The sequence below is a fragment of the Dama dama genome, chromosome 29 (genome assembly GCF_033118175.1).
Source record: "Dama dama isolate Ldn47 chromosome 29, ASM3311817v1, whole genome shotgun sequence".
Lineage (NCBI taxonomy): Eukaryota > Metazoa > Chordata > Mammalia > Artiodactyla > Cervidae > Dama > Dama dama.
Window position 1 is genome coordinate 34184286 of NC_083709.1, and position 27560 is coordinate 34211845.

Here is a 27560-nt window from a genome sequence, read left to right on the forward strand (position 1 = left end):
ACTTTAAAATAAATTAATTTATTTTAATTGGAGGATAATTACTTTACAATACTGTGGTGGCAAACCATACATCAATATGAGTCAGCTGCGTGTGCACATGTGTTCCTGCATCCCGAACCTCCTTCCCACCTCCCTCCTCATCCCATCCCTCTGGGTTGTCCCAGAGTACTGGCTTTGAGCGCCCTGATTCATGCATCGAACTTGCATTGGTCATCTATTTTACATATGGTAATATACATGTTTCAATGGTATTCTCTCAAATCATCCCACCCTCGCCTTCTCCCAGAGTCCAAAAGTCTGCTCTTTACATGTGTATCTCTTTTGTGCAGCCTACTTTTTAACATGCTATGACAGATAATATGCCTATTTTCTTATCCTCTGTTAATGTAAAGTGAAAGAGTTAGTCACTCAGTCGTGTCCGATTCTTTGTGATCCCATGGACTGTAGCCTGCCAGGCTCCTCTGTCCATGGAATTTTCCAGGCAAGAATACTGAAGTGAAGTGAAAGTTGCTCAAAATTGTGTCCAACTCTGTGACCCCATGGACTATACAGTCCATGGAATTCTCCAGGCCAGAATACTGGAGTGGGTAGCCTTTCCCTTCTCCAGGGAATCTTCCCAACCCAGGGATCAAACCCAGGTCTCCCACATTGCAGGCAGATTCTTTACCAGCTGATCCACAAGGGAGGTGGGTCACTCTTTCCTTCTCCAGGGGATCTTCCTGACCCAGGGATCAAACCCAGGTCTCCTGCATTGCAGGCAGATTCTTTATCATCTGAACCACCAGGGAAGCCTGTGGCCTCCTGACTACTCCCTCTCAGCCATCCCCTAATATACTTGTCCTTAAAATTCATCTCATTCAGAATTGTGCTCTAGGGTTAACTTTACCATTATTTCTTTTATACCTCTGTGATATTTAGGATAAAGTTTGACCACATGTGTTAGAAAATGTGTTTCCCCTAAGAGAAGTCCAGAGCTGGTAGGGCAGCTCACAATGTCAGGGACCCAGGTACTTTCTGGCTTGATGACTAACCCTCTCGTGCTTTGCCTCATAATCCAGCATGGCTGCTTAACCTCCAGCCATTGCATCCATATTCTAGGAAGCAAGAAAGAGTAGTCTCTCCTAACCCCCAAATCATGTATGCCTCACAGAGGTGTCACACAAGACTGGTGCAGCTAAAAATGGGGGTTCTGTTACCGCAGAAGAAGGGAAATATAGGTAACAAGGTAGGTAGCTAGCATTTTCTGCCACATTCAGCTCTTCAAATATAGTGACTCTCTCCCTGCACCAGTATCTTCTTCATCATAGTTTTCAAAATAACTTTTGTGCTTCTTTCAGAAATCTTTGATTTGTGAAAGTAAAGATCAGTTCAGTCTGAAAATGGCCATGTCAGATCTATTAAAAAAAAATGACCAAGTGCTGTATTAGCTCAGTGGAAAATTCAGTCTGGTTAGATGTAGCCATTTGGCCTTTTGTGAATCAATCATTTAGATCAGGTATTGGCAAAGTTTTCCTGCAAAGGACCAGATGGTAAATATTTGGGGCTTCGCCAGACATAGCTTCTGTGTTGTAACTATTGAACTCTGCCTTTGTTGTATGAAAGCAGCTGTGGACAGTACACAGAAGAATGAGCATGGCTGTGTTCCATTGAAACTTTATTATCACTGAAATTTGAGTCATATATTTTTCATGTGTCATGAAATATTTGTCTTAATTTTCTTAACTATTTTAAAATGTAAAATTCATTTTTAGCTCTAATGCTGTACAGAAACAGGTGGTGAGCCCAATTTGACTCCAAGGCTATAGTATGCTGATTTCCAATTTAGATGATGATTGTTATAAATAAGCTCTAAGAAAAGAAAGCAATGTTTTGCTGTTCGAGATAGAAGTTGGTCAACTACGGTGAGATTTAAGAATGGTGCAGGGGGATGGGGAATCTAAAAGTACTTAGAAAAATTGACAAAGTTTTGGGGCCATATATTTTATTTTTTATTTATTTATTTTTTTTAATTTGGTAAATGAAAGAATGAATGTATTTCTATTTGTACTGCTCCCTCCCAGAGCCTCATCTTTGAAGACAGAATGATTAACTTCTCTTTTAATGTTAATAGTCTCCATGCTGATAATGTAGTTCTAAAGAACTTATTCTCAAATTCTATAAGTTTAGAGGTAAAAATGGCTTAGAACATAAAAGTTTACAAGAATAAATGAAAGTATGAAATGAGTCACCCTGCGTAGAGATGCTCAATACTGATATTTGGATACATGACCAGCTCTGTTAATATGTGTCTGTAATTCACCGATTCAGCTATGCTACAAAAACCTTAATAACCAACTGAATCTCTTTCTTGCAAATAGGACAAGAAGCCCCAGCCTTCTTTAGTCTTCTAGCACAATGAAAACAAGTGACAAGATGGCCTGTCCTCCCGTGAATGATGTTTCCGTCTCGTGGTCTTTTCTCACACAGACTACATGGCTTCAAAAGATTCTGGCAATCCTCCATGTTTTCTGTATCTTTTCTCTGTTCAAAAAGGTTACCTGATTGTTCTACCATGCTTGATACAGTCTCTTGGCTTTCAGAACTATGAGCCAAATCCAAGAATTCCACCGAGTTGCAAGGATCAAAATGTTCAGAGTTTTCTTCCTTTATGTAAATATCTTTAGGTCTAACAACTGGAGCTGATACAGTTCTTCTGCAGTCAGGGACATCAATTCCTTCACTTTCTTGCTTTTCAGGTATGGCAGTGATAGCAGATGTGGAGAGAGAATGGGTTAACTTGGAACAATCTGAGTACCAATCCTTCCTCAAGGCCCAGCAACGAAAACAGTACCTCTTGCTTGGAGAGTTAAATTTCTTGCACTCAGTACACTGCCACTCATCCTCAGAGGTAACTTCTGTGTCGGTATCATCACTTATGGATTCAGGGTCCTCCAGGTCATCATTTTTTCCCATGTCAACCACCTTTTTGTCTCTCACTTTCCCTACTTCTTCACTTGTTTGTTCAGGATCAGCAGCTTCAACTTTTATCCCAACACCGAATTGCTCTGACATTGATTCATTCAAAAACCACAAGTCATCTGTGGTGTCTGAAACAATGGCAGTACCTATATCCTGATTTGTCTGTAAATCAGTTGAGCCATTACTTCTAGGTGTATAGTTATTTCTCAAGTTTCCCAAAAACCACCAAGGCAAGCCAGCTACATCCCACTCCTCAAACCCGAGATCCAGTCTTGACATCTCTTCTTGAGTTAAATTTGCTACCAAGTCTTCATCTGCCCTAGAACTTCTGCATTTATACTGTGAGGTAGGCAGTGTGGGAATATTGCCTTCTTCAGTTCTTTTCCTGGAACTGGGGCTTTCCTCTACACTTTGCTTTGGTTGGTCTTGACTTGGAATATCCATACTGTGCTCCTGTGCGATAGCGAGAGTCTGAGCAGCATCTGTAGTAGCAGTAGCTAGTGTGACAAGATTCTTTCTTAGCATATCATAGAGAGGGCTTGGATCTTTCACAGAGAAGCTCTGACAACCCAGTAGTTCTCCCAAAAGATCTCCACCACAATATACCATATGCTGCTCCTGCTGATCATAAAGCTGCTTCACCATTATATACTGGCCTAGATAATGCATAACCTCTTTAACAGTGAACATTTCACCTTGTGCACCTGCTGCTTGCAAAATCTTCAAAAGAGGCAGTTTTGGTTGTACCTGATTGGTTTGTTCTGGAGAGATCCTGCAAGCACTGTCAGGTGCTGAACACTGGGCAGAGGTGGAAAATGATGTCATTTTGGCAGTGAAGTGATGTGAAGTCTCACGGCCGTTCCATGAGTCGCTTTCCGCCGAGCCCGGGGGTGAGGGGGCGTCACTCAACTGTCCCTAAGGTCTTAGCAGCATTTTGAAACGGTGACTAGTGAGGGTGCAACTTCCGGCCTCCCCCGGGGCCATATATTTTAAAATGCTTAAAAATAGATTGCTAGATTAGGACAATAACCATATTTCAAAGACATGCATTGTTTTTTAGTATGACAAAATGTAACATAAAGTTTCATTTTAGCCATTTTTTAAGTGCTTAATTCAGTGACATAAAACACATTCAAACATTATCATTGTCCAGGTCTACAAAATTTTCATCATCCCCTACAGAAACTCTGTACCTGTGAAATTATAACTCCCCACTATCCCAACTCCTTAGTGTCTTATAACTTCTATTTTCTGTCACTGAGAATTTGCCTATTTTAAGTCCCACATAAGTGGAATCATACACTATTTGTCCTTTTTTACCTGGCTCATTTCACTTAGCGTAATATCCTCAGGATTTACCTATGTTGTGGCACGCCTCAGAATTTCATTCCTTTTCAAGGTGCTCGCTCATCCATCTCTTGATGGATATTGGGTTGTCTCCAGTTTTTGGCTATTGTGAATAATGCTGCTTTGAACATTGGTGTGCAAATATGATTTGATCTCCTACTTCAGTTCTTTAGTTTATATACCTGAAAGTGCAGTTGCTAGATTGAATGGTAATTCTGTGTTTAACTTTTTAGGGAACCTCCATACTGTTTTCCACAGAGACTGTAGTTCTTTTTACATTCCCATTCAGTTGAGTTCAGTTGCTCAATCATGTCCTACTCTTCGTGACCCCATGAACTGTAGTACTCCAGCCTTCCCTGTCCATCACCAGCTCCCAGAGCTTGCTCAAACTCATGTCCATCTAGTCAGTGATGCCATCCAACCATCTCATCCTCTGTCATCCCCTTCTCCTCCGCCTTCAATCTTTCCCAGCATCAGGATCTTTTCCAATGAGTCAGTTCTTTGCATCAGGTCACCAAAGTATTGGAGTTTTAGCTTCAGCATCAGTCCTTCCAATGAGTATTCAGGACTGATTTCCTTTAGGATTGACTGGTTGGATCTCCTTGCAGTCCAAGGGATGCTCAAGAGTCTTCTTCAACACCACAGTTCCAAAGCATCAATTCTTCAGTGCTCAGCTTTCTTTATGGTCCAACTCTCACATCCATACATGACTACTGGGAAAACCATAGCTTTGTCTAGATGGACCTTTGTCAACAAAGTAATGTCTCTGCTTTTTAAATATGCTGCCTAGGTTTGTCATAGCTTTTCTTCCAAGGAGCAAGCATCTTTTGATTTCGTGGACGCCGTCACCATCTGCAGTGACATTCCCATTAGTGATGCACAAAGGTTCCAATTTGTTCACGTCTTCACCAATGCTTGTCATTAAAATATTTTTTTATATAATAACCATCTTATTGGGCATGAAGTAGCATCTTATTGTGGTTTAGATTTGCATTTTCTAATGACTGATGATATTGAGCATCTTTTCATTTGCTTATTGATCATTTTATATAAATCCTTTGCAAGATACCTATTTAAGTCCTATGCCAATTTTATTTTATTTTTTTTCTATGCTAATTTTACAATTGTGTTTTTCTTTGTTGTTGTAGTTGAGTTGTAGAAGTTCTTTTATATATTTTGGATTTTAATTCCTTATCAGATTTTTGATTTGCAAATGTTTTCTCTCATTTTGTGAGCTCTCTCTTCACCTTGACAGTGTATTTTGATGACAAAAGTTTCTAATTTTGATAAAGTCTAATTTAACTCAGATGACCATTATATCTACTACTCTGGGCAGGAATCCCTTAGAAGAAATGGAGTAGCCATCATAGTCAACAAAAGAGTCTGTAATGCAGTACTTGGATGCAATCACAAAAATGACAGAATGATCTCTGTTCGTTTCCAAGGCAAACCATTCAAAATCATGGTAATCCAAGTCTATGCCCCGAACAGGAACACTGAAGAAACTGAAGTTGAATGGTTCTATGAAGACCTACAGGACCTTCTAGAACTAACACCCCCAAAAGATGCCCTTTTCATTATAGGGGACTGGAATGCAAAAGTAGGAAGTCAAGAAACACCTGGAGTAACAGGCAAATTTGGCCTTGGAGTACAGAATGAAGCAGGGCAAAGGCTAATAGAGTTTTGCCAAGAGAATGCACTGGTCATAGCAAACACCCTCTTCCAACAACACAAGAGAAGACTCTACACATGGACATCACCAGATGGTCAAGACTGAAATCAGATTGATTATATTCTTTGCAGCCAAAGATGGAGAAGCTCTATGCAGTCAGCAAAAACAAGACCAGGAGCTGACTGTGGCTCAGATCATGAGCTCCTCTTTATTGCCAAATTCACTTAAATTGAAGAAAGTGGGGAAAACCACTAGACCATTCAGGTATGACCTAAATCAAATCCCTTATGACTATACAGTGGGAGTAAGAAATAGATATAAGGGACTAGATCTGATAGACAGAGTGCCTGATGAACTATGGACAGAGGTTTGTGACATTGTACAGGAGACAGGGATCAAGACCAGCCCCAAGAAAAAGAAATGCAAAAAAGCAAAATGGCTGTCTGAGGAGGCCTTACATATAGCTGTGAAAAGAAGGGAAGTGAAAAGCAAAGGAGAAAAGGAAGGATATTCCCATTTGAATGCAGAGTTCCAAAGAATAGCAAGGAGAGATAAGAAAGCCGCCTTCAGCGACCAGTGCAAAGAAATAGAGGAAAACAATAGAATGGGAAAGACTAGAGATCTCCTTAAGAAAATTAGAGATACCAAGGGAACATTTCATGCAAAGATGGGCTCAATAAAGCACAGAAATGGTATGGACCTAACAGAAGCAGAAGATATTAAGAAGAGGTGGCAAGAATACACAGAAGAACTATACAAAAAAGATCTTCATGACCCAGATAATCACGATGATGTGATCACTCACACTCACCTAGAGACATCCTGGAATGTGAAGTCAAGTGGGCCTTAGGAAGCATCACTACGAACAAAGCTAGTGGAGGTGATGGAATTCCAGTTGAGCTATTTCAAATCCTAAAAGATGATGTTGTGAAAATGCTGCACTAAATATGTCAGCAAATTTGGAAAATTCAGCAGTGGCCACAGGACTGGAAAAGCTCAGTTTTCATTCTAATCCCAAAGAAAGGCAATGCTAAAGAATGCTCAAACTATCGCACAATTGCACTCATCTCACACACTAGTAAAGTAATGCTCAAAATTCTCCAAGCCAGGCTTCAGCAATACATGAACTGTGAACTTCCAGATGTTCAAGTAGGATTTAGAAAAGGCAGAGGAACCAGAGATCAAATTGCCAGCATCTGCTGGATCATCGAAAAAGCAAGAGAGTTCCAGAAAAACATCTATTTCTGCTTTATTGACTATGCCAAAGCCTTTGTGTGCATCACAATAAATTGTGGAAAATTCTGAAGGAGATGGAAATCCCAGACCACGTGACCTGCCTCTTGAGAAACTTGTATGCAGGTCAGTAAGCAACAGTTAGAACTGGACATGGAACAACAGACTGGTTCCAAACAGGAAAAGGAGTACATCAAGGCTGTATATTGTCATCCTGCTTATTTAACTTATATGCAGAGTACATCATGAGAAATGCTGGGCAGGAGGAAGCACAAGCTGGAATCAAAATTGCCAGGAGAATTATCAAGAACCTCAGATATGCAGATGACACCACCCTTATGGCAGAAAATGAAGAAGCACTAGGAGCCTCTTGATGAAAGTGAAAGAGGAGAGTGGAAAAAGTTGGCTTAAAACTCAACATTCAGAAAACTAAGATCATGGCATCTGGTCCCATCACTTCATGGCAAATAGATGTGGAAACAGTGGCTGACTTTATTTTTCTGGACTCTAAAATCACTGCAGATGGTGATTGCAGCCATGAAATTAAGATGCTTACTCCTTGGAAGGAAAGTTATGACCAACCTAGATAGCATATTAAAAAGCAGACACATTACTTTGTCCACAAAGATCCATCTAGTCAAGGCTATAGGTTTTCCAGTAGTCATGTATGGATGTGAGAGTTGGACTATAAAGAAAGCTGAGTGCTGAAGAATTGATGGTTTTGAACGGTGGTGTTGGAGAAGACTCTTGAGAGTCCCTTGGACTGCAAGGAGATCTAACCAGTCCATCCTAAAGGAGATCAGTCCTGGGTGCTCATTGGAAGGACTGATGCTGAAGCTGAAACTCCAATACTTTGGCCACCTGATGCGAAGAGCTGACTCATTTGAAAAGACCCTGATGCTGGGAAAGATTGAGGGCAGGAGGAGAAGGGGACGACAGAGGATGAGATGGTTGGATGGCATCACCAACTCAATGGACATGGGTTTGGGTGAACTTTGGGAGTCGGTGATGGACAGGGAGGCCTGGTGTGCTGTGTTTCTTGGGGTGGCAAAGAGTTGGACACGACTGAGCGACTGAACTGAGTTAAGTTTTCTATATGATGTAATTGTCCAGTTTAATTCCTTTGCATATGGATGTCCAGTTTGCCTAGTGCCATTTTTCTGAGGACCATCAGTAGTCCTGATAACCTTTGAAAATCATTTGGTTGTGTATATGATGGTCTATTTCTGAGTGCTGTATTCTGTTCCATTGGTTTATATGTGTGTTCTTATTGCCAGTACCACACTTTTGATTACTGTTGTATAAAGTTTAAAAATCAGGAAATGTGAATGTTTCATTCTTATTTATTGAGATTATTTTGGCTGTTTAGAGACCCTTGAGATTCCATATTAACTTCAGGATGAGTTTTTCTATTTCTGCAGAAAATGCCAGGGATTTTGATAGGGATTGCCTTGAATTTGTGGATGGCTTTGTATACTATTTCTATCTTAGTAATATTAAAATCTTCCAAATAATGAACATAGAAATGGAAGTATCTTTCCATTTATTTGTGTTGTCTTTAATTTATTTCCAGGCAGTTTTGTTTTTAGTGTACAAGTCTTTTGTCACCTTTGTTAATTTATTCCTAAATATTTTTCTTATTTTGACGCTATTCTAAATGGGATCGTTTTCCCATTTAGAATGAAAAGTGAAAGTGAAAGTCGCTCAGTTGTGTCTGACTGTTTGTGACCCCATGGATATACAGTCCATGGAATTCTCTAGGCCAGAATACTGGAGTGGGTAGCCTTTCCCTTCTGCAGGGGATCTTCCCAACCCAGGAATCAAACCAGGGCCTCCTGCATTGCAGGCAAAATCTTTACCAATTTGCATTTCCTTTTTGGATTATTTATTGTTAGTGTATTGAAATTCAGTTGATTTTTGTTTTTATCTTTTTACCCTGCAATTTTGTGGAGTTTATTAGATCTGACAGTGAACACAATTTTTTTAGTGTTTTCACATATGAGATTATATCATCTACAAACAGAAGTAATTTAACTTCTTTTAGATTTGGGTACATTTCTTTTTCTTGACTAATTCTCTGGCTAGGATTTCTAATACTATATTGAACAAAAGTGGTAAAAGTAGACATCTTTGTCTTTTCCCTAATCTTAGGGCAAAAGCCTTTCATCTTTCGTTGTTGAGTATCATGTTGGCTATGAGTTTTTTCATATATGGCCTTTATCATGTTGTAGAAGTTTCCTTCTGGTCTTAGTTTTTTTTTTTTTAATCAAGAAGGGATGTTGAATTTTATGAAAAGCCTTTTCTGTAGGCATGCATATTGAAATATACAAGAGTAATGTCTGACATTTACTTTAAAATACTTAAGCAAAAAAATGAGATTTGAAGTGTGGCAAAATCTGGATAGTTGTGGAGAATGGATGATGCTTTGCAGATTTATTAAATGATTATTTCTACTTTTTAGTAAACACTTGCTTCTTGGAAGAAAAGCTATGACCAACCTAGACAGCATATTAAAAAGCAGAGACGTTACTTTGTCGACAAAGGTCCGTCTAGTCAGTGCTGTAGTTTTTCCAGTAGTCATGTATGGATGTGAGAATTGGACCATAAAGAAAGCTGAGGGCTGAGGAATTGATGCTTTTGGACTGTGTTTCTGGAGAAGACTCTTGAGTCCTTTGGACATCAAGGAGATCAAACCAGTCAATCTTAAAGGACTGTTTTAAATTACTTAATTTTAAATTATTTAATGCCCTCATTTACTAAATTTCTACTTAAAGTCATTATTGTTTTGATTACTTTCACTTTCCCCTTGTTTTTAGGGTATACTCTGTGCTTTTGTAACATCCAGATATATTATGCTTTTGCCTTTTCCCAAGGTAGAAGAAGAATCTGTTAACAGTTTTTCTGTTTTTAAGAGTCTCACTCTTGCCTAAAGTGCTCTTCTTTCCTCTAGAAGTCAGTAAAGGTGATTCTTTTTTTTTTTTTAATTTATTTTAATTGGAGGTTAATTACTTTACAATATTGTGGTGTTTTTTGCCATACATTCACATGAATCAGCCATGGGTGTACATGTGTTCCCCATCCTCACCCTCCCTCCCACCTCCCTCCCCATCCCATCCCTCAGGGTCATCCCACTGCACCAGCCCTGAGCACCCTGTCTCATGCATTGAAACTGGACTGGCGATCTAGTTCACATATGATAATATACATGTTTCAATGCTGTTCTCTCAAATCATCCCACCCTCGCCTTCTCCCACAGAGTCCAAAAGTCTGTTCTTTACATCTGTGTCTCTTTTGCTGTCTCGCATATAGGGTCATCGTTACCATCTTTCTAAATTCCATATGTATGTGTATATTAATGCATTGTTATAATACAGTATATTAACTGTTTTGGTATTTCTCTTTCTGACTTAACTTCGCTCTGTATAATAAGCTCCAGTTTCATCCACCTCATTAGAACCGATTCAGATGCATTCTTTTTGATAGCTGAGTAATATTCCATGATTCTTGTGAACACTTGGGACTTAATCCCCAGAAATGATTTCTGTGGAGCCAGGTTTGGGAATCATTAAATGTGAGCAAGACTTCAGAACTCGGGCATGGGAGCCCTTCAGCCTAGAGGATTTCTTGCTTTAATGGGAAGAGAACAGGGCTTAGAATTAGAAGTTCCATTTCAGTTCATAGCCGTAGATGACTTTGGTTGAACTTGACTCTTGGAAAAAATAGGAAGACTGAACTATACCAGTAATGAGCTCCCTGAATGAGTTATTACATGATGAAACTTTGCCTGATGTGAGCTTCAGCCTGAGAGAGAGATATTGACCACTAAAGGGGATTAATTGACCACTGAGGGGATTAATTCCTTGTACTGAAGAAGATATTTGTGTATTTGGTTGATTAAATTTTAGACAAATATCTCGAAAGGAAAAAAACTACAAGTTACCAAAGGATTGTTTTTTTGGGTGGGGTGGGGGTTTGGGGAGAGATGCTTGCTTTATTCATTTATTTATTTATTTATTTTTTTTCTTTTTAAAAAATATGGAACGCTTCACGAATTTGCGTGTCATCCTTGCGCAGGGGCCATGCTAATCTTCTCTGTATCGTTCCAATTTTAGTATATGTGCTGCCGAAGCGAGCACTATTCATTTATTTTTATATTTACTAATTCACTATAAGTGGTAGAAACAATTACTTCCTATATTAAAAAGAAAAACTCGATCTCTTCTTGGTCTAGTGGAACCACATCTTGACATATTTAATATGTCCCAATTAAGCATTAAACAAAGAGCTTTTCTTTTGAGGCCTTTAAGAATGTTCAGATATGCCTTGTTAGCTTACTCAAGCCAAAGTGGGGGGTCAGAAGGATGGAGGGGGCAGCCTGTTGGATCCTGAGGCTCCAGGCACTGAGATTAGCCCCAGATCACACCCCAGGGTTAGCATGCAACTGCTCACAGATTTATCTTCCTAAAATCCAGGGTTCAGAGGGGACGGGAACTGAGAGACTTTTGGTGCAGCCCTTCCTTTAGTTTCTTTCTTATTTATTTTTGTGTGTTTTTCTTCATTTTATTTAAAAACACTTTTCCCCCCACACTTTAAACTTTTAATTTTGTATTGGGTTTAACAATGTTGTTGTAGTTTCAGGCAAAAAGCGAAGCAGCCCTTCCTTTTACAGATGACAGAACGGAGACCTCTAAAGGGGTGGCTTAGCCCGAGCCCTCTCGTGCTGAGCCTGGCGTTTTCCATTTTCTCGATCTCTGTTAGCACGGCAGCACCTTCAAATATAGAACCTACTTCCCTGCCGGAAGCCACATCTTTCAGCGGTGACACCCAGAGGTGGCCCCTGTGGTCTCTTGCTTGTTTTGGAGAGACACAGCGTGACTGCCTTTGTTGTTACAGCACTGGGTGGTCTGCTAGTGAGCACGTAGTATAAATAACAACTAATAAATAATTTTACAGCAGAGGTCTTAAATCTTTCCAGATAGTGCACCGGTGCATGGCTGTCAAACTCCAGACAGATCCTAAGAAAACAGTAACTTTAACCCATCCGTCTTTCACGTACATGACACATTGTTGTCATAAAATTTTCCAAAGTTCTAATGGCTTAAAGGAAAAAAATGTACACATAAAAACACACATACACAAACACACCCACATATGCATGTAGCTGCCCTAGCTGGCTATATGATCACTTCTGTTATTAGAAATCACCAGTTTTACAACTTTCTGAATTTTTTTCTACCTTTGCTACAGGAAATAATCTTATTTTATACTGTAGTGAATTTGAGCAGACTTGGTGTTTTTGAAATAAAATCCCTCTGATTTTTGCATGCTGAACTGTACTTTTGCTTTTGTTTTGGAATCAGAAACAAGATGATGAATTGGCTTTACTCATTAAAAAAAATAATTTATTTTGGCTGTGCTGGGTCTTTGTTGCCGCCCAGGGTTTTCCCCAGCCTGTGGCTAAGCGGGGCTACTCTAGTCATGGTGAGTGGGCTTATCATTGCAGTGACTGCTCTTTGCTGTGGAGCACGGGCTCTAGGGCATGCAGTTGTAGCATGTGGGCTCAGCAGTTGTGGTTCATGGGCTTAGTTGCTCCAAAGCACGTGGGATCTTCCTGGACCAGAGAATGAACCCATGTCTCCTTACTGGTTGACCACTGAGCCACCAGGGAAGCCTCGCTTTACTCATTCTTTGCTTTTATAGCTCTTGAGAGCCAGCTGAGTCCTGTGCTAAGATCCTTGGGTTTCTAGATGCATTGGAGGTTAGGATCCTGGCCTTCTTCCCCTCCCTGAAATCTGCAGGCTTCAGCTTCTTCACCTGTAAACTGGGGAGAATATCCATTGCATAGGCTATTGTAAAGATGGAGGGTGTCAGCTTCCCCCAGCATAGGCCTTCCATCTAAACTTGCAGCAGGCGTTGGCTCTGTTTGCCTTCTACATGTCTTCTTATCTCCTCTTGTTGAAACTAGCCAATAGCAAAGCCTGTCCTCTCATGGAGCCGTCCCCAGTTGGAATGAAGGCTCACTGCTGTGTTTCCATAATGCACTGTACCTTCCGCCCCTCCCACGTGGTCCTGGATGTGATGTCTCAGTGCGGTGATTACAGGGGAGTTGTCCGCGTATGTCCCCACTTCCCCTGCTCTGGCTGAGTTGCTGAATGAAGACTCTCTGAGGACAGAGGCTGAGATCTCACCGAGCCCTGCATTTCCTACAGGACATTAACGCGCATGGCACACACAGCAGGTGGGATCTTGGATAAGCTTTCAACGGATGTGTAGGGAGTTCAAGAGGTGGTCCCTGTCTTCCTCATCCTTGCTGCTTCCTGCCGCCCATCTCTCTCTGCAGCCCTCTTACTTGGAAGGCTCTGCTCTGTCCCCTGAGCAGACATGGCTCCTCAAGGAGGGGTTATAGATGAGTGGTTAAAGGGAGCCAGCCTGACTGCCTAATAGCTGTGTGTTATGAGTGGGACTGTGTCTTCCCGCCCCAAAGATGTCAGAGTCCTAACCCCTAGTGCTCAGAATGTGCCCTTATTTGAAATAGGGTCTTTACAGAGGAAATCAAGGTCACATGAAGTCATTAGGGTGGGCGCTAATCCAGCATGACTGGTGTCCTTTTTAAAAGGGGAGATCTGGACAGAGGCAGGCACATGCAGAGGGAAGATGGTGGGAAGGCACAGAAAGAACATCTAGAAGCCAAGGAATGCTTGAGGCTGCCAGCAACCAGGAGAGAGGCCTGCAACAAACAGATTCTGCCTCACAGGCGTAAGAAGGAACTACTCTGCCACCACCTTGATGTTGGACCTCGAGAACTGTGAGACAGTTTCTGTTGTTTAAGCCACCCAGAGTGTGGTACTTTGTTCTGGAGGGAACAAATATATTATGTGAAGCAGTCAAGTTTGCTCAACTTTTCAGCCTTATTTCCTTACCTGTAGAACAGGATGCTGTGGCAAATCATACCTACCTCATAGGATTCTTCTGAGGGTTAAATAGCGTCTGTGTGCCTGCAAGCTAAGTTGCTTGAGTCGTGTCTGACTCTGTGCTTCCCCATGGATTGCAGCCCACCAGTCTTCTCTGTCCACGGGATTCTCCAGGCACGAATGCTGGCATGGGTTGCCACAGCCTCTTTCAGGTGATCTTCCTGAGCCCCTGGCATTTTGAAAAGATGTTTATTGACGGTATCCCTTTGCTGTTCTTCCACCAATTCCCAGACTTCCTCAGCCTTGGGCCACTTTTAAATTTGCATTTTTTCAGAAGCTGTCGAGCTGGGTTCTAGTTTCTGTGGCCAGAATATCTAGAAAACTTAATGTTAAGCAAATCATTTTTTCCTGTGGGAATCTAGTTTAATTAGGGGTTTTATTTCCTGACAATATGCTCAGCTACAGATAATCTGCAAAACTATCCCATCCTAAGAGGTTAGTATGTGTTAACAGGCTGAGACCCTTCCCTGTTAACCATTATATCTGAGAGTCTTTGTTATATTATATGATAACCTTTCAGTCTCTTCAGTCATGTCCAACTCTTTGTGAGCCCATGGACTGCAGCACAAAAGGCTTCCTTGTCCATCATCTCCCGGAGCTTGCTCAAACTCATGTCCATTGAGTCAGTGATGCCTTCCAACCGTCTCATCCTCTGTTGTCCTTTCTCCTCCTGCCTTCAATCTTTCCCAGCATCAGGGTCTTTTTCTATGAGTCAGTTCTTTACATCAGGTGACCGAAGTATTGGAGCTTCAGCATCAGTCCTTCCAGTGAATATTCAGGAATGATTTCCTTTAGTACCTATAACCTTTACGTACCTATTGATTGATTGTCTTACTTTTGAATCCCGGTCTTTATAGGGCTTCCCTGGTGGCACAGAGGTAGAGAATCCACCTTCTAATACAGAAAATGCAGGAGATGCAGGTTCAATCCCTGGGTCAGAAAGATCCCCTGGAGAAGGAACTGGTAACCTACTCCAGTATTCTTGCTGGGGAATCCCATGGACAGAGAAGATTGGCAGGCTACTGTCTATGGGGTCACAAAAGAGTCAGGCATGGCTTAGCAACAAAACAACATTGTAGGTCATAGGAAGTAAGGCCTGGATTATTTGGTGATATTTAGAAGAAAAACATTAAAATCTGTGAATTAAAATCCTTCTCAGTGTGTGGTTGGCTGACATCTGAAATCAGATGTGGGCTTCAGTCGGATGCTTGTACCTGTGTGTGTCCTTGGGCCAGTTACTTACTCTTTCTGGGCATCCACTGATGCTACCTGCCAAGTGGCTGTTTTAAGGTTTAAAGAAGATAATGTAGGTAAAGAAATGCCTCCTCTATGTGGTACATACTATCCCAAAGTTCCTTTCTTTGCCTCTTCCCCACTCCTCAGCTGTCAGTCGCTCACCTGTTGCTGGCTCCAGGCATGATGTGGAGGTGGCTTTGGGATAGAGCTCATTGTTTTTCTTCAATTATATTCTGCAGAAAGCTGCCCACCACTTCCATGCTGAGAAACTTGGAGTGACATAATTCAGATGTAAAACTTTATTTCAGCATGGTGCACAGTGAATTTGATATTCTTCTTTTGGTGACATAACTTTTGAGTTGCTTATTTTTTAAAAAAGTCAGAAAGTACTAAACATTTGAGGAATGCGGTATCATGAAACAGGGGTGTGTGTGTGTGTGTGCATGATGGCTAAAAAAGTACATTTTCCTATAGCCAGTATTCTTTAATTATGAATTGGTTATCTCCAGAAATTAAATGTATATTTTTGAAGTTCTCTAAGATAAATCTGCATTATTAACTATGGCTATTTGAGCACTTAGGGTTCAGATAACATCAATAACCTAAAAAGCTTTTTATAAACATCAATGCAGACTGTATTAATATCCATATAAAACAGAACTTCAGTTTAAGCTTAATTGAATTAGTCCTCTGGTATCAGATGAAGAGTCTACTCTCTAGTTTCACTTAAAAAGCAATGGGGTAGGGGAAGAGAGAGGCATAGAAGGTTAGGTTTTGGAATCGCTTTATTTGTTTTATTAATTTTCTAGTCTCAAGGCCATTCTCAGATGATTTCATTATAAAGATGTGGGTTCTTTGTCATTTTCCAGCAAAGTAATGATAGATGATGGGAGAGAGGTTATCCATGTCTTATTATAATCAATATAACTTTGTTCTGTAACTACTTTTAGTGCACTTGAAATTGAATGATCTTACTTCCTTTTAAAAATAAAAATACTAACAAATTCCACAGGGGAAAGTACAAGACACAGAGGAAATTTCCAGAGGTTTTAATACCCCCTTTTGCTAATTATTTTCACAAACTATGTTCAGGTAAGACCTTGGTTTGAGTAGTTATATGATCTGGAAATCAGGGTAAAATGAATCATCATAAAAGCAATTCATGTTTTCCCACAGGAGTCTAGTTTTAATTAGGGGTTTTATTCCTCACAAAGTGCTCAGCATGGTATAAATCATACATATTGCCACTAATATGTTGTAAAAGTAAAGATACAACAATATACATTGTGTAATAGTTTAAATAATATTATACTCCTAGTTACATACAACGGGCATGCGTATAGTATATACACTGATTATCCAAAGGCCCAAGTGCTTTATAAAACAGGCATTCAGCATATAAAATGCACAGCTCTGCCATGATTTCATGTATATGAAAGAGCTTAATAAACTATAGGGTGCTATACAGATGTAAGCTGAAATTTTATTAGCCTTGTGCATATAGCCTAACATCATACACGTGCAATAAGACATTCCTAAATGTCTAGTTAGGAATATTTTTGTTCTCCTTAGAATTTGGAAGGACATTTGGGGGTTTAAGTGACTCTTGAGCTAGGTTATGTGGGGAAGTTTGAGTGCATGCTTTTCCTCTTTTGTTAATATTCCTTTGCTTGTGTGCTTTGTTGCAAGTGTTCTTTTCACATGTGTTTGGTGTCCTCATTTTCACCTTTTAAGAGAGGCTTCCATTAGCTCCCTTTTGAAGAAGTGATGATCAGGGATCAGTGGTGCTTTCAGCGTCGGTGTTGCTAGGAAATTGTAAAACCCGCACTAAAATCCATTCTTCCTAATTCCTCCTTCTGCACTCTTTCAAATACATCGTGAGGTCCTGACACTTTTCCTTGGGATAAGCAGATGGTATCGAGATTATTTCAGGGATCCTAGAGCAATGTTTAAATCTGGGTTCACTCTCAAAGGGGGAACTGTTAGTGTCTGCAAGCGCGGAGGCTTCAGAGGAGATTTCGGCTGTGAGGGTTCAGAGAGGAAGAGACTCTTCAGTCTTTGCTCTCTTTTCTCCCTCGCCCTCTCCCATAGCATTACTGAACACAGGTGTTCACAGCGGGCTGGGCAGGGGGACTGCCTGAGGGAAGCACATGGAAATGGGTCCCGTGTCTTTGCCTTAGTGTATTAGTCAAGTAATATAGCCAGTGCTGCAGTGATCTGCGATCTCATTAGTTATGACAAAGGTTTGTCAAAGTTGGAGGCTCTTTTCTGTGTAGTGACTAGAGATCAGGACTGCTGCCATGCTGCTGCTTTGCGATCTTGGAGTTCCTCGTTTCCAGGTTTGAGGAGAAGGAGGAGGCAACGTGGCTGCTCCTGGGTTAAGAGGTGTGGAGTTAAAAAATAAAAAAGAGATGTGGAGAGCAGTTTCATGCTCTCCACAGGAAGAGCAATTCTCTGTGTTGAGATGATGGCTTCTTTAGCAGCTGAATCATGACACTGTCTTTGTGTTAACATCCTGGTCAATCACCCGAGCTGAGCATACCTGACAATCATGCTGATGGCTTATTTAGTAAATGTTTATGGAGTGCTGTGTGCAAGTCACTAGGTTGGAAAGTTGACTCAAAGCAGCAGTTCATTCCAAAGAATCACTTGAATGGTGTCATCTACAAATCATAACTTCACCAGCAGAGCCACTGTTATCCGCTGTAGCCTTTGTGCAAATTAGAAACAGACATGGCTTCCTCAGTGTGTTTTACTTCCACTTATCAGAATATTGTCATGCTGGGTTTCAGAGCAATACCCTCCATTACTATCTCCTGAAAAACTGTTTAACTACACAAATTGACAATGTCTCCGAAGTGACAGTGCCCTCTTAGATGTCACCCTTGTGCAGTACAAGACCTGTATAACTGTGTATAGCAGTCTTTGTTCCCCTTGCCTCTTACTAATGAATCTTATTGAAATTCCACAGATATTTCTCGGTAAGAAGCTTTAAAATCTTTGTAAACCTGGAAGGATATTCTGTTTTGGAAGAAGATAATTTCAGTTCTGTTAGGCCACAGGGGGGAAAAAAAGTGTCGCTTCTTCATTTTGTTTAAGGTTATTTTTAAAAATTTTCTTTTGAACTTTGAACTTTGTATTGGGGTAGAGCCAATTAGCAATATTTGTGCTAGTTTCAGGTGAACGGAGAAGGGACTCAGTCATACATACACATGTACCCATCCTCCCTTAAGCCCCCTCTTGCATCTAGACTGCCACATAACATTGAGTGGAGTTCCATGTGCTATACAGGAGGCCCCTGTTGCTTATTCATTTAAAATGTAGCAGTGTGTACATGTCCATCCCAAATTCCCTAAGTATCCCTTCTCCCCTGGCAACCATAATTTCGTTTTCTAAGTCTATGACTCTAAAAGTGTCACTTCTATTCATGAGGCCAAGTCTCTATGCCATTTTCTGAGACACATATCAACTGTTTTTAGTCTGATTTGTTTTAAAACTATATTTACTTTCCTCCATTGATGGTTTCTTTGTTCTTTGACCACTTGCTGCATTTTGAAAATACAGAGTCACTCCGGTACAATAGTCTCTTTTATTGAAATAATTTAGGACTTTAATGAAATATCCTCAGAGTGATAAAATTCCTGCCCAGGGGCTAAAAATTATTGCCATTATTAGGAAAATAGATTTTCTGTTTTCCAGGATTTGAAATAGAGCAACCCAACAGGCAGTGCTATTATTTGTTAAATGAACGAATGAATGGATACATTGTGGAGGACATTTAGTCTTAACTGTAAACCAATTGCTTTTGTAAAAAATAACAACAGAAAACCAGTTTTATGACTGCATATTATCACAGAAGGACCCAAACCTAGAAAAGCCCATTTCTCTGAGTTAAGGACCCTTGCTACAAATGCAGGAGCAGCCATGTGTGAAGAAAGGATGGTATGTTTAAAAAAAAATTCCAGGACTGCCCTAATTGTGCTTTGATTACTCTCTCTAGGGAGTAATTTTTAGAGCTCGGTAGGAAACCACGAGCAAGTCTGACCATTTGGTTTTGTGAAAATAAACTTCGTTTAATTTATTGACACGTTACACGTACCTGCCAAATTTTCTCTTGCTTTCCCCCCTGACATGTGTCTTGCCTGATGGAGTCACTGTAAAGCAGTCGATATGTTTTGAAAGAAATTAGGTTTTGCTAAGGAATGTATCAGAGCTGTTGAACCGGGTTGCACCTTGTTCTCATTAGTCTTTGGAAGGCAGCTGCCGGAACAGAAGGGGCAGGGGAGGCAGAGATGGAGCGGTGGCCACGAATACGCTCGGCGCTGCTGGCAGGAGACCTCAAGGCTCTATTCTGAGCTGCAGGAGCCTGGCTGTCCCCTGGGCCGCTGTGCCAGAAGGTGTGGTCAGGGAGCCCTGCTCTGTGTTGCTGACAAATCGAATAACAAAATGCATCTCTCCTCTCTGCAATCCAGCTACTATCGTCATACTGTGTGTAATTAAACATCCAACACTGGGGTTTCTGCTGGAAATACCCGCTAGGCCCGAGGCCTGCCTGGGTTCATTAACAGCCGGAGCACTGAAGAGTGTCCCCACATTCCAAGTCCTGACAGTTTTACTTGCTAACGTTTCTGTTCTGTGCTGGAGAGACCCCCTGCCTGCCTCAGCATCCCATGAATCCTGCTTGAAACCTGTGCAGGACCTTCTGGGTAGGCCTCCCTGGGCTCGCCAGTATGCCCTAACTGGAGAGATCTTTTAAAGACCTGTGACCTTCTCTTCCCTGCTCAGGGCTCATTTGGGGTCTCTGTCACCTCCAGCATATGATGATAACTCCTCTCCGTGTTGTTGAAGGCCCTTTGAGGTGTGGCCTCTGTCACCTTGTCCAGCTTGATCTCCCAACCTTTCTCATCTGTCATTTTATGCTCCAGGAATGTAGGACTGATGATGGTTTTGGAAATATACCTTTTTTTTTGAGCATATTTTATTTTTTTTAACTTTTAATTTTATATTGGGAGTAGAGCTGATTACAACGTTGTGATAGTTTCAGGTGAACGATGAAGGGACTCAGCCGTATATAGACAAGTATCCATTCTTCCCCAAACTCCCCTCCCATCCAGGCTGCCACATAACATTGAGCAGAGTTCCATGTGCTATACAGTAGGTCCTTGTTGGTTATCCATTTTAAATATAACAATGTGTACATGTCCATCCCAAGCTCCCTAACAATCCCTTCCCCTCATGCTTCCCCTTATCCACCATTAAGCTCATTCTCTAAGTCTGTGGGGTTCTTCGGTAGCTCAGATGGTAAAGAATCTGCCTGCTATGCAGGAGGCCCAAGTTTAACTCCTGGGTCAGGAGATCCCCTGGAGGAGGGAATGGCAACCCACGCCAGTATTCTTGCCTGGAGAATTCCATGGACGGAGGAGCCTGGCGGGTTCCAGTCCGTGGGGTCACGCAGAGTCGGACATGACTGAGCGACTTTCACTTTTTCTAAGTCTGAGTCTGTCTCTGTTTTGTAGGTTCCTTTGTATCATTTAATTTTAGATTCCACATACAAGGAATGTCATGGGCTTTCCCCCAGTGGTAAAGAATCTGCCTGCAATGCAGGAGACATGGTTCAGGAAGATCACGTGGGTCGGGAAGATCCCCTGGAGAAGGGAATGGCTACCCACTCCAGCATTCTTTTCTGGAGAATCCCATGGACAGAGGAGCCCAGCAGGCTACAGTCCATGGGGTCTCAAGGAATCAAACATGACTGAAGTGACTGAGCCTGCGCACATAAGGGATGTCATAGGATATTTCTCCTTTGCTGCCTGTCTTACTTCACTCTGTAGGACACTCTAGGTGCATCCATGATGTTGCAAATGGCATTATCTCATTCATTTTAATGGCTGAGTAATAGTCCATGTATATATGTACCACATCTTCTTTAACCATTCCTCTGTTGATGGACATTTAGGTTGCATCCATGTCTTGGCTATTGTAAACAGTGCTGCAATGAACATTGGGGTGCATGTGTCCTTTAGGATCATGTTTTTGTCTGGATATATGCCGGAGTGGGAATATAGGGTCATATGGTAACTCTATTTTTAGTTTTTTAAGGAACCTCTATACTGTTCTCCATAGTGGCTGTGCCAATTGACATTCCCACCAACAGTGTAGGAGGGTTCTCTAGTATTTATTGTTTGTGTATTTTTTGATGATAGCCATTCTGACTGGTGTGAGGTGGTAATCTCATTATAGTTTTGTATTTCTCTAATAATGATGTTGAACATCTTTTCATGTGCCATCTGTATGTCTTCTTTGGAGAAATGTCTAGGTTTTCTGCCCTTTTTTGAGTGAGTTCTTTGTTTTGATGATGTGTTAAGCGTCATGAGCTCTTTGTAAATTTTGGAGACTAATCCCTTATCAGTCACATAATTTGCAAATATTTTCTCCCAGTCTTCCACCTCCAGCATATAATGAAAACTCCTTTGCCTGTTGTTGAAGGCCCTTCAAGGTGGGGCTTCTGCTGCCTTGTCCAGCCTGATCTCCCAATCTTTCTCACCTGTCATTTTTTGCTCTAGGAATATAGGACTGATGATAATTTTGTAAAAGACCTTTTTTTTCTTTTTCAATACCAAAAAAATAATATTTGGTGGCTTTCTTCTTGGGTTTTTATTATTCTCTACTTTCTTACATGTGTAATTGGATTATATATAAATATTTTTATATTTTGTTTTTGTTTACAAGAAGCATTTGCTATTGTAAACATTTTAATGGTTGCATTGTTATCTGTCATGTGGATAAATGATACTTTATTCAACTATTTCTGAACTGACAAAACAACAAAAGCAGAGTCAGCAGAAGTAAAATTCAGTTCAGTTCAGTCACTCAGTCGTGTCCTACTCTTTGTGACCCCATGAATCACAGCATGCCAGGCCTCCCTGTCCATCACCACCAACTCCTGGAGTTTACTCAAACTCAGGTCCATCGAGTCGGTGATGCCATCCAGCCATCTCATCCTCTGTCGTCCCCTTCTCCTCCTGCCCCCAATCCCTCCCATCACTAGGGTCTTTTCCAATGAGTCAACCCTTCGCATGAGGTGGCCAAAGTATTGGAGTTTCAGCCTCAGCATCAGTCCTTCCAATGAATACCCAGGACTGATCTCCTTTCAGATGAAAGTAAAATTACTGTGCTGTATACATGTTGTTTAGTCACTAAGTTGTGTCCAACTCTTTTGCGACCCCATGGACTATAGCCTGCCAGGCTCCTCTGTCCATGGGATTTCCCAGGCAAGAATGCTGGAGTGGGTTGCCATGGAAAATACCTTTTTAAAGTATGTATTTATTTTTGGCTACATCAGGTCTTAGTTGTGGTGTGTGGACTTCTCATCTAGTTCTGGCATGTCGACAAAATTGCTCCGAGGCACGTGGGATCCTAGTTCCCTGACCAGGGATCAAACCTGCTTTTCCTGCTTTGGAAGGTGGATTCTTAACCACTAGACCATCAGGGAAGTCCCTAGAAATATACCTTGCTCTCTCACTCTTCTCATACCTTTGCTCTTTCTTCCTTGGATGTCCTCCCTGTGAACGGTTGGTCTGGCTGACTCTCCTTAGCCCCATGCCACCTCATTTTGGAAGCCCTCCCTGATTTCCTGTCCTGATTCAGGTTCTCAGCATTCTGTTTTCCCTTTGAGCTTTATGTAAATACAGCCATCAAAGCAGTTGCCTCAAAGCATAAATACTTGTTGAACTTGACTGGACTTGGAGCTGCTTGAGGTTGAAGATCATAGCTTTTAATTCATATCTCCCTAAACCGTCAGACTGGGTAGATAGAAGCCCCGTGAATGAAGGAAGGAAAGATTTACCAAGGTAAAAAGATTACCAGTTTTGGCTGAGCGAGGTGGCAAGGGCTCTGTGTCTCCATCTGGCAGGCCTCCCTTGGGAATGAGGGTCTTCAGTCCTTAGAAGGAAGCCCTGCCTGGCCACAGTGGGGACATGGGTGATGCCTGAGAGGGGGCTGTCCCGGTGCTGGCCCTGGTGAGATCTGAGAGGCACGTGGACCAGGGAACTGCTGTTGGGATGGGGTTTTCCTCTTCCCCTGGTGACAGGGTCCGGCTCACCCAGCCTCTGGGAGCTGGATGCCTTGAAACTTCCAGAGTGCGGCAAAATGCAGAGCTGTGCAGAGCTGCACTAAGAATCCTGTTTCTGGAACTTACTCCAGGACTTTGGACAAGTTGGGTTTTTAACACTTATAAAATAGGGCTCAGGCTCCTTGTGGGTTCTTGTGAGAGGAAATGTGATACCTGTCAGGAGCTCAGAGGTTATTACTCCTGATTGCAAGTATCTACTCTTGCAGTACATTTGAGAAGTCCATGGTGGTGAAGAAAGGGAGAGTGACTGGGTTTCGCACACTGGAGTAGTGAGATGACTGCAGAGACTAGTAACATGCTGGCTCAGGGGGGGCTCCTGGCTGCATGAGGAGCTTCCCTCTGCTCCCTTCTCCAGAGGATCTGCTCAGGGGCCCCTCTGGAAAGGGTGGAGGGGGCACGTTGCCTGAGTTCTGTTCAGGCTTTGCCCCCAACCACCTGTATGACCTCTGGTGAGCCACTTGCCCTCCATTTGCCTCAATTTCCAAACTCTCTTGGAAGCTGGTGAGGACCAGCCTTGCTCACCTCCCACGATCTTTGTAGACATAATAGCAAATAATGTAGATGTGCAAGTGTCATTACGAGAACACCACGGGGTATCTTATGACTGAGAATGAGAGTGAGTGGGGCCAGTCTTGTCGGCTCTCTCTCCCTTCCTTCCATTAGGAAGCTGTTTAATTATTACAGCCACAAAGAAATAACCTAGAAGCATGGGGGAGAAGCATTTCTGTTAAAGCAGTTGTCCATTGATGTCATCATATTTATTTCCAGAGGTTCTTAGGAGAGACTTTGAAGCTGGTTTAACACTCAACGCCTGCTCTGCTGTCAGACGCTGGGCTGGGCACTGGTCAGATGTGTTTCACAAGTCCGTGAGTCAATTTGTTTTTCAGCTCTTAGATGATGCTCTGCAGGAAAAACACATTTTGTAAGGTGAAAATCTCTTTGCTATGTTAAAAATGCAGGTGGAACAGACTGGAAGGTAATGTATCAAAATGTTGACTGATGGCTCTTAGTAGAGTTCTCAATGAGTTTTTTTTTTTTTCCCCCCGTTTCTATCCTTTTGTACTTGGCAACCATTCAAGAATGAGTTTTGCTTTGGCAATCCAAAAAATATATGTATCTCCTCACACAAATTGAATATAGTGCTATTTAAGATTAGAAAGTTAGGGATTTGGAAAGTTAGTGATTCACCATTACACGTTAGCTTCCCTGATGGCTCAGATGGAAACGAATCTGCTTGCAGTGTAGGAGACCTGGGTTCTATCCCTGGGTTGGGGAGATCTTCTGGAGAAGGGAATGGCAGCCCATTCCAGTATTCTTGCCTAGAGGATCCCTTGGACAGAGAAGTTTGGTTGGCCACAGTCCATGGGATCACAAAGAGCTGGACATAACTAAGTGACTTATATAAACACACACACACACACACACACACACAACTGAAGAGGACCAGAGGGCCCCCAGAGGCAAGCTGGGCCCAGCCAGTTGGAGACTTCCCTCAAGAGCCAGCACAGGGCTCCTTCCATCATCCGAGCAGCTGCTCTGAACCTGGGCAGAGGCCACCAGGCTCCTCCCCAGGCCAGCCTGTCCTTGTGAGAGCAGGGTGTTTGGTGAGCCTCACATACCAGTTTCAGTGGGTCTGGAGGATTAACGAGCGGCTAAAAGTCCCCGTCTTCCTCTCCTGAAGCCTCCTTTCAAACGACAGATCCCAAATGCGACCTGCCACAGCCACATGTGCCACCTCCCACTGGACTTTGAATTCGTTTGCTTAAACACACACTCCCAAGCAGCACCTCTGTTCCTACTGTTGGTTTAGAGAATTTGAGCCCAAAGGTGCCAGAAAACAGCTCTATGAAAGAGCTCAGCAACCTCAGGGCATGAAAGTGACCCAAGAATAACCCTGTTTTCAGGCCTCTGCACAAATTAAACTTTGAAATTATTCTAAATGGTTAATCCTAAAGTGCAAATACTTGAAACAATCAGAATCAGGCTGTTAAAAACCAGAAATTCTTCCCTTTCTCAGGCAAGACTTCCTTTCTAAGCACCCCATTTCAGACTGTTTCTCCGGTGGGGAATTTCCTCGCATTCCTCCAATAGAGCTGCCACTTAACTCCTTGCTTCCTTGCTTCTACATCCTAGTTGAGGCCTCATCGTCTCATCACTAGACGGCTGTAGTTGGTCTCCCCGCTTCTAATCTGTCTTCACTCTGTATACTTTGGCCAGGTCAGTCTTTTATGGAAAATAGAGCCGATTGGGTGACTCCCAACCCAGAACCTTCACTGAGCTCCGTTGCTGTCTCTGAGTGCAGCAGGTCGTCGAGACCTTCCCAGTGCAGCTCCCAGCCTGCTGGCCACCTCCAGGCCAGGCACTGCTGGCAGGGGTGGCTGTGGCTAGTCCCGTCAAGGGCCTGTGCCTTCTCCCTGAGCGTTTGTTCACACACCCCCCTTCACGTGAGTCCACACATCCCTCACATGCCAAAGCCTGCTTCTTCTCAGCTTGGATGCTGTCTCCTTGTGAATTCTGTACTTATCACACCCCTTCCTTCCCTCAACCCACCCCCAGGACAGCAAACGCATCCTTATTTCCTTCTGTTAAGGTCTTATTAGCTTGCTAGGAAATTGTTGCTCTCTTGCTTTAGTAATACATTAAACAATATGGGGAGTAGTCTGCTCAGTTGATTGGAAGATCCATGGAGGGGCCAAGACTCCCTTACTCTTTGGGGTTTCTTCATACTCTTTAGCTGAGTGCCTTGAACCTCCTCTCTTTGTTGAATGTATTATGAATGAATCATTGGATAACTGAATAACAAGAATCAAAGATGACTTTTAATGAGGCATCTACAATAGACTTAAGAAATATGCTAAATATACTCCTACTCATGAAGCATGGAAAACATTCTATACTAACCCATTTTAGTATGGTGCTGTGAAATGATAGTTCTGTAGCTGCTGAAGATATTGAGGCCTGGATATCTTTGCTACTTCCCAACTTGAGTGAACTTTCTTAAAAAAAAAAAAAAAAAGTAATAATGCTTCCATGAGAAGACAGGACCATGGAGGGATAGGGATGTGTAAGGGTTTTCGTGTTGGCCCAACACGGGGTCAGATCTTGGCTCCTGAGAACTTATTGAACCTTTCTGATAGAACTTCAGGTTCTCCATCTGCAAAATGTTGATATTGTCTACCTAAGCTATTGTGAGGATGGCAGAATGATGGATGGAAGCATCTAGAAGAGAGCCTGGCACACAGGCATGCCCAAAGTGCAGTGATGGGTCATCATTTTCCTGGCCGTTACACACAGTTCAGTTAGAAATTGGGGCATCTGTTAAGTGCAGCTGCAGACTGCAAACCAACTTTACATATTTCAAGAGCTCACCGTGCACAGTGGCTTTTATTAAAAATGTGAGATTGTTTATAAAGCAGAGGATTACTTGACAGCTGACCCTGAAAATGAGGCTGGAGCTCACACAGAAGGGCCAGGTGTGCTGCTCTGCACTGCTGGGCTTTTCCTCCTCTGCAGGTGTGCCCTCCAGGCCGGAGCAGGCAGATGTCGGTTTTCTGGGATGAGAAGGCAGAATGGGGGTGCTGTGTGCTCTTTCAGAGCACATGGCTGTGAAGGGCAATAGTGTGACAGCCTGGGCCCTGGAACTATGCTAATGCAGCTCTCACATGTGCATGGCTTAAAAAACAGAACTGTAAAAAAAAAAAAAAAAAAAAAAATCACTCTGATTGCATCTCCATGGGGGGAAAGACTAAGAAAGGACCAGAGAAGAGAATGGGGTCAATTGGATAACCTGTCATGTACTAGGCACTATTTTTGGGTGCTGAGGGCAGTGAGAGGAATGATGGTCCAGAATATAAAGATGGTAAGATGTAGTCCCACCTGCGTCTGGGCTGTTTAAAAAAAATATTTTTTTGAGTCCTGGACTGTTTTGGAAATACGGTAAAAGTTTTGAACTTTCTCCGAGGAAAATGCATGCATACACATACCATTTTACATACGGTTCCAAGGGGCTGGC

At 42.1% G+C, this 27560-nt stretch overlaps 2 protein-coding genes and 1 non-coding gene across 3 annotated transcripts in view; 1 reads left to right on the forward strand and 2 right to left on the reverse strand.

Annotated features, from left to right (window-relative positions):
* Positions 1-2208: 2208 nt before the first annotated feature.
* Positions 2209-3873, reverse strand: LOC133048948 (protein Mdm4-like). The gene has a single exon (XM_061132920.1). The coding sequence runs from the start codon at positions 3781-3783 to the stop codon at positions 2308-2310; it is 1476 nt and encodes a 491-aa protein (XP_060988903.1). The 5' UTR covers positions 3784-3873; the 3' UTR covers positions 2209-2307.
* A 7366-nt stretch (positions 3874-11239) lies between these two features.
* On the reverse strand, positions 11240-11346 carry LOC133049027 (U6 spliceosomal RNA). The gene has a single exon (XR_009691186.1). It is a non-coding gene; the product is annotated as a U6 spliceosomal RNA (small nuclear RNA).
* A 2457-nt stretch (positions 11347-13803) lies between these two features.
* Positions 13804-27560, forward strand: part of SAXO1 (stabilizer of axonemal microtubules 1) — a 73546-nt gene continuing 59789 nt past the window's right edge. Inside the window, exon 1 of the mRNA XM_061132520.1 lies at positions 13804-14015. Coding sequence (XP_060988503.1) covers positions 13804-14015 — 212 coding nt within the window. The remainder of the gene's footprint in view (positions 14016-27560) is intronic.

Bases quoted from the DNA above. Each gene is read 5' to 3' on its own strand.
- LOC133048948 (XM_061132920.1), bottom strand. From the start codon at position 3,783: ATGACATCATTTTCCACCTCTGCCCAGTGTTCAGCACCTGACAGTGCT.